This window comes from Cupressus sempervirens, chromosome 2 (genome assembly GCF_028749045.1).
Source record: "Cupressus sempervirens isolate cs-2001-9-10 chromosome 2, ASM2874904v1, whole genome shotgun sequence".
Lineage (NCBI taxonomy): Eukaryota > Viridiplantae > Streptophyta > Pinopsida > Cupressales > Cupressaceae > Cupressus > Cupressus sempervirens.
The window spans coordinates 216,385,192-216,393,047 of record NC_143119.1 but is presented as its reverse complement, the minus strand read 5'-3'; the positions used below and the strand labels follow the sequence as shown (position 1 = coordinate 216,393,047).

The 7,856-nt window shown below is 32.2% G+C and overlaps 1 protein-coding gene across 1 annotated transcript; it reads right to left on the bottom strand.

The window, feature by feature from the left end:
* Nucleotides 1-1,782: 1,782 nt before the first annotated feature.
* On the bottom strand, nt 1,783-2,652 carry LOC149571810 (uncharacterized). The gene is made up of 2 exons (XM_089813227.1): nt 2,338-2,652; nt 1,783-2,225 (listed from the first exon to the last, which is right to left on the bottom strand). The coding sequence occupies exons 1-2, from the start codon at nt 2,524-2,526 to the stop codon at nt 2,049-2,051; spliced, it is 366 nt and encodes a 121-aa protein (XP_089669353.1). The 5' UTR covers nt 2,527-2,652; the 3' UTR covers nt 1,783-2,048.
* Between the last annotated feature and the right edge of the window lie 5,204 nt (nt 2,653-7,856).

Below are 7,856 nucleotides of genomic sequence, written 5' to 3'. Positions count from 1 at the left end.
GTACCATTTTAGTTGCCTTAAATTTTGAGAGGATCAACAAAGTAATTATAAACATAAAGATTTTGAGTTAAAGATTGAGATCTTTTAGCAGTAGGGAGAATGATATCATCAGGAGGGAGACCTTGGAGTGTCTCTCATCTCTTAAAGTTCTCATGCATCAAATTAGGAAAGTATCATTATGGAAGGTAAGGGAAAAGTGTATATAGTAGAGAGGAAGATTCACTTCACACCTACACCTCCAATTGACGAAGTAAGAAAACATGGTGTCTAGATTCCTTGAACTACCAAAAAGAGAGAGATAAAGGAAATATCATTTTGGATAATTATTTGATGTAAGCCCATGTGGTACTTATTTTCTCATTGCTTTGTTGTCTAGGTATCTAATTATGATTGGCCTTACATTTGTGGCATCTTTTGATTGGTTGCTACTTCAATAGATTTTTTCTGTTGGTCTATTTTGGGATACTTAAATCTTACTAGTTGATAAGGTGGAAAGCCTAGTTAGGATTTTTAGGATTTAATCTAGCTTGTTGATTCAAATTTAATCTTGGTCATTATTGTATTTGAGCTCCTTATATAATGAGTTATCCTCTCATTTGTAAAATTATGCATCAAGATGAATTATTAAAAGGATAATCATAAATTTTATCTACTTATCATCATTGTGTTTTGCATGGTCCACTATCACAAACATTAAATAATCCATAGATCAGACACATTTATATGCATCAACGTTTTATAGCAATTGTATTGCTCTCTAACGATAGAAAACTAACAATCAACAATTTAGAGAACCACATAAGTTTAAACAAAACACATATCCATAGAACGGGGAAGATGTATGTAACTATTAGAAAACCTCCACATTCATAGTTAGTTCCAAATGCATTGTGGTGTCCGTTGCATGCTCTTGGAAATCTGCACAACATAGATCCATGTCTTCTTATGGATTAAGTTCTACCTTTGATGCAATCATGCACGAGAAAAATCTAGAATCTTCCTATACTCGTATGCATGCCTAGAATTTGATGGTCGCATTGGTCATTTTTGCACTTTTGAACGAGGTTGGAAAATTATAAGACTGTATGAATCGATAGGCTAAATTTTTAGAGAACCGTGAATATGACAAGTAAATTTAAGTAAATTTATTACTAAACTTTCAATATTTGTTATAAGAAACTTAGTATTTTATTTATAAACATACATAAATGTGATTTTATAATATGTATAATATACATATATGATAAATATATATTATTTTATATTATAAATGTTTCTATTTCGATATGTTTTTATTTTGATGATTGTATATTTATATTAATTTAGAATCTTATTGAAGTAGAAAATAATAATTTTTAAAAACTTATTTTTAGTAATTTATAATATTAAGTATGCATTTTTATACTATTTGTTATATAATTATATTAATTTAAAAATCTCAATAGACTTTTGCATACATTTAAATAATCAATATTTACTATTTTATAATTTATAAATATTTAATTTCAAAAAATATTATTAAATCATTTAAAACAAAAATATTGGGAATAATTTTTTTCCTTAAAACTCAAATGAAAAAGCATGAGGCATTGCTATTTCTTTAATCAATCAATAAAAAATGTACTTTCTGTTTTTTAGTGTCATTATAAGTGTTATCTCTGATATATTTTTACATTGTCCATATTTACTTTATCAGATCTGTTCTTTTAAATAATAACAATCGAGGCTTATCATGAACCAAGTCCAATTTTACACACCACTGGGAAGATCATATTGTACAGATTATTCAGAATGAAAGCATGAGCTTTTTTAAACTTCTACATTCATATTCTTCTGTTATACAGCATTCACAATTATACCCACAAATAATATACATCAAATTTAACGAGACCAAACAAAGCACAAATCGATTGAATAGTGAAGATGAACATAACAATCCAAACTTGTGAGGAACAAGAATTGATAAAAAGAATCTGATTTTTACACACCACTACGTAGATGACATAGAATTTATTATTAACGGCACTAGTGTTGCAGTTTGATTGAATTCAGTGATGATGGCGGCCATGGCGGTGATGAGCATGGTGAGGTTTATACTTGTTGGCCTCGTGGTGTTCATACGCAGCGTACCCCGCCGCCCCAACTGCCACCGCCCCAGCTATTTCCGCCTCCTTTTTATGCCTTGCTGCGTGTTGTGGATCCACTTTCACCTCATGCCCCTCGTACTGCCATTCATTCATATAATTATTAATCATCGACCATTTCATTATTTATTAATCATCGACCATTTCATTATTGTTAAGATATAATATAACAAAATTACTAGTATAGACTTACCAAGGCGAAAGCCCCCACTGCTAGAGCTCCCATGTCGGCCATATGCTCACGATGCTTGTGCTTCTTTGCCTCTTCTTCCTTTGCATTGAAAGAAGAGTGAGGCACTACGGAATAAGCCCCCGGTGCTGCAAGATAAGGCACGACTTCTTTCTGGCCATGGTGGTGACCGTGACGGTGATGGTGGCTCATCTTCTTTCGTCTACTGAAATGAAGCTTTGTAGATTGCAAGAGGACCTCAAAATCCTCTGTTAGTAAATGGAATTGGGTCAGGGGATTTCTTCAATGAGTGGAATCGGGCTAAAGGAATTATGCGATAGAAAAGAGTTGAGGGAAGTGGTGGGTATTTAAAGTGGGAAACAGAGACCGCGTTTACTTAGCAACGAAGAAATCGACGACGAAAACGGTGCCGTGTCCCTGGCGCGGTTAAAACACGGCATAAGTTGACCTATCTCGAAGCGTAGACTGTGCTTTGTATTAAGTTTGGAAAAGATAAAAGACAATTTTAACAAGTGCTTGCTAGTTGGTAGGTTTGGTTCCAGGGATAGGGATTGGGATTAGGAATGTGTATTGGGAATAGGTGACTATTTCAATAATAATTATTTTTGTAATGGAGATAAGTTCATTTTAGGGGCGAAATTGGAATATGTATTCATATTTCCCATTCCAATTGACGCACCAAACAAAAAATAGAAAACATATTCCTAATGTCTTATTCCTATTCCAACAACCAAATGAGCTTAATGTGTGGTGTTTATGTCATCTAGACTCCCGGTGACTTCAATAGCCTAAAATTGCTGCCATTTTGTATAAGATAGGTTTTGCTAGTATTTTATCGTGTCTAATTTGGACAGTGAGATGTTACAATTGAAACCAACATTTCTTAAATAAACCATTTGATCTGTTTAGGATCTATAATCTCCTATTGAATGAGAGTAAAATGCTCACAAAGGTATAATAATTGGTTTTCCAACTTTTAAAACCATTTTTATATTATAATAAAAGGAAAACTTTCTTCGCTACAATTTCTTCTATCATTTGCATTTTGATTGTCTATATAACTTGTCAAATATTAGATACAATTTTATAATGGAAAAATAGATTAATGTGTTTATACATAAACTTTTCTATTAAATGTAAAGTCTTTTCATTTAATAGGGGTTCATCCTAAAGTTTGCTTGGCTATAGAGGAGGGGACATAAAAAGGAAGGTTCTTCATATAATAATATGATTTTAGCCACATTTATCTCATGATTATGCATAAGTGTCAAGAACAAGGTAGAACTTTTTCTCATCAAATTAATTTTTACATAATATTTTGGTTCACAATCCACTTCACATCAAAAAATCTTCACACAGTCTATCTTTAATTGTATGAACTCAATTTAGACTTGTTTTTCTTCTTCTTTTTCAAGTGATGAGTCTCTTTCAAGCTACTTTATATACTTTATTTATAAACTTTATAAGTGGTCACTAAATATCCTCTTACAAAAACCTTCTATCATTGTTGAGTTTAATTAGTATAGTATAGGGAAATATGGAGATAAGGTAAATAAGGAAATTGACACCTCCATTTTCACCATTGTACATTCTAAAGGAACACTTCCTACTAGGCTCAAGAGAAGACTCAAAGTGTTGAATGAGATAATGATCCTTCACTAAATATGTAATAATAAAAATGAAAATTATGGAAACATATAATATAAATAATAATTTGGACAAGTTACTAACAATTTGAAAATACCAAATTGATATAAACTAACAAAGAACTACAAAGTATAAAAATAGAACCTAGAATGTAGATCTAACTTGTCACTACAATTGGAAGAAAAATGCAAGTTACAAATGGTGATCTATGCTATATTTTTTATTAAATTTCTAAGGGATCTTCTATTTCTTTATCTTTCTATATTTTATTTGACAACTCTATAACTTGTTCACATACACACAAAAAAGAGGGGAAAAGGTTGTTAAAAGAGGTTTGGGATGTTAAAGTAATCATAAAGCATTTTTTATTGTTTAGTCTACTAGCCACATTTTTGCTCACCATCTTGGTGCACACATCCATACAATATTGAAAAAAGGTTAAAGTAATAATAAATCAAGAAATACAAACATCTTTATATTAGAAATGTTTAGAATAACTAAGAGTTGGGGGGGTGAATCAATTACTCAAGTTCAATATGTACCACTTGAACAATTAAATAATAAACACTTCACTATTATGCTTATTATGTTGTTGCTCAATCTATACTGTAAAATTGTCATAAACATAACTTGCATTGCATAATGAAAGCATTATCAAATGTAAAGATATATAAAGCATTCATCACAATTTTGACACTAGGATTTTATATTGAAACCTAATTTGGGAAAAACCACCAGCAACATGTCACTCTTTTTCACTCTTTCAAAGTGAGCTTTGTTAGGAGCCAACCATATTAAAGGTTATAGAACACATTTTTAAATGTGACTTGGTTAGAGGATTTACTCACCCTATTAGCAGTGGCCTTGTAAAATGACTTTGATCATTCCATTTAAAATTTCACGTAGTTAAAGAATTTACACAGACTGTTAAGTCTTTAAATGACTGTTAGGTCAACCTTTGTTAAAAGGATTTCAATTCAAACTATTTACAATGACTAGAAAGTAAACAATATGTTTTGATTTGGGTGACTACAACTCACTTTTTTGTAGGTTTAGATCTCTATTTGGTCCTTGTGTTGGTTTACCAATAAGCCAATTGACATCTCTAATCTTGATATGCTTGGACACCCTTCAAGAAATCACTCCACTTTTCTCATCAACACTTAACTCTTTTTCTCTAATGTACTTATTAATAACAACATCATATCTGCAAGCTTTCTCCTTTAGCTTCGCATTCACTCACACTCTTGTGCATTTTTTATCAACCTTATTACGTATGTCTCTCTTCACATACAAGCTTCGTACATACACACTCATACACACCACACACACCAACATGCACACACTAATTTTTTAGCTCTGTCTCTCTTGAAATATGCAATTTATGCTTTACCACTTTCTACATCCACTATCTAGATCTTAGGGTTTACAATTAGGTTCAACTCGATTCACCATATATATCCATTTTCTTGATCTTCTTCTATAAAATTATCTAGAAGTTCTTTTGTTAGGTCTTTACCTAATGCTTTCCTTGAATTTAATGGTGCAACTCATCAATCTTATATTCAATGTAGTTAACATCTCCTAAGAAATCAACTCAGTTAATTTGATCAGACAATTTTCTTGAATTCATTCTTATACCATCACTCGACAATCTCTAAAGTCTAGCACTCTGTCATAACTAAAATACTCGGTTGCTGTAAAGGTTTCTAGCTCGACATCAACTATCTTTCTTAGTTGATGCTAATGCTCGATCAACACTAGATTTTCTTGGCACTAACTGTAGCTTGGTTGACACTAGAATCACTTGGCACTAACTATATTTTATAATTTTGCTCTACTTGGCTTAGCTTTCTTCAAATAAACAATCACTTTGCTTTATCAAACTCTATCTAATCAAATGTCCATTGTAACTTCATTTTCATAAGTCAACCTTTCCTCCAGGTGCTATTGTTATGAGCAATTTCTCAAATCCTCTTTATCGGTCAAATAAATATGATATCTAGATTAGGTAGCAATATGTCTCATCAATAAATTTGACATCAATGACAAAACTATAATTATTCCAATTGTAAGTTTCCAACAATCTCCTATAGACACCTAAATTTGATTACACCGCTTTGGTAATCCTATTTAGTTATCTCTAAAGGCATCATTAATTAAATTCCTATTTAATTAATCCTTTTGTCATCCCCTAGCTGATTAATTTAATTAATCATCTATAGTCCTAATTGATAAATCAAATAACCTATTATTTATCAATTAATCCTATTCTTATATCTAATTCCAAAATCCTCATTTATTAAATAAATATATTTGATAAATAAAGCCCTCAAGTCTAATAACCCCTAAACTATCATAAACCCCCTTTTTAGCCTAATCCACCCCATCCACCCATACTAACCAAGCTTAGCCACTAACTCACCCACCCTCATGAATGCCATCCACTTGCATATCTCTAACAAGCCTAATCTAATCCTAAACCCAAGCCTAATCCACCCCCTAATGTTGTCGCATTCCCTAAGCAAGCTTAAGACTTTCCTAAGCCAAGCAAAGTCAACAATCTCAACTCCCTCCAAAATATCCCAACCACCAAGCCATGAATGCTCTTACAAAAGCCATAAAGACTCTTACAAGCCCATTCATTGCTCTTACAAGCCATTATGAAGGGTCTTTATGAAAATATTATCCCTTGAGCCTCCTTTGTTGACTCATCCATCCCCTTGCCTCCATCCACTCACTTTGTGACATGTGATTCACATAATATTTGAATAGTTCACTATAGCTGCCACATACTTGGCTTCAGCTATATATTGGAAAATACAATTCTTCTTCTTGCTTGTCCATGACACCAATCTCTTTCCTAGAAAGAATGCACCTCCACTATTGCTTATTTTTGTCATCAATATTTCTTGCCCAATCTGAGTCAATAAACACCCTTAGTTCAAACTTATCATTTCTTTTGTATACAATCCATAGTCTTATGTACCTTTCGAATAGCTCATTATCATTTTGACTGTCATCATGTGATTCTCTTTAGGATTTGTTGAAAATTTAGCAACTATCCCAACTGCCAAAGCAATATTTGGCCTACTGTGAACAAGATATTGTAATTTTTGAATCATGGAAACATATTGGGTTTGGTTCACATTAGTAGAATCATCAGTTTTAGATAGCTTATGTCTAGTAGACATAGGTGTACTCACTAGCCTGGAATCTTTCATACCAAAAGTCTTTAGTATCTCCTTGATATATTTGGATTGTGTAATGAAAATGCCAAACTTCATTTGACACACTTGTAGTCCAACAAAAATTTGATGTCACCAAACGTAGACATTTCAAATTCCTTCTCCATTTCATCAGCAAATGATTTGCATAAAGCTTCTCTTCCTCCAAATATAATATCATCAACAAATATTTCAGATAACAATACTTCATTGTTCTTACCATTCTTCAAATATAGTTTACTGTTATCATTTCTCCTTTCAAAATTAATCTTCACCAAATAGTTGTGTAATATGTCATACTATGCTCTTGGGGCTTGTCTCAATCCATAGAGGGATTTGTTCAGTCTACATACCATGTTCTTCTTGTTTGATCTACAAATCCTTCAGGCTATTCAATGTATACTTCTTCCTCTATATTACCATTTAAAAATGTGGATTTGACATCCATTTGATATACCTTGAAATTTTTTTAGGCTGAGTATACAAGAAGAGTTTTGACCCCTTCAAGTGTTGCCATTGGAGAAAAAGTTTCTCCATGATCAACTCCTTCTTGAGCATAACCCTTGCATACCAGTCTTGCATTGTTTCTTTCTACTTCTCCATTCTCATTGAACTTTTTTGTGAAATCTGCTTTGTCCCAATGACATT

Bases quoted from the DNA above. Each gene is read 5' to 3' on its own strand.
- LOC149571810 (XM_089813227.1), bottom strand. From the start codon at position 2,526: ATGAGCCACCATCACCGTCACGGTCACCACCATGGCCAGAAAGAAGTC. The intron at 2,226-2,337 runs GTAAGTCTATAC...AATGAATGGCAG, and splicing joins CAGTGGGGGCTTTCGCCTTG to TACGAGGGGCATGAGGTGAA.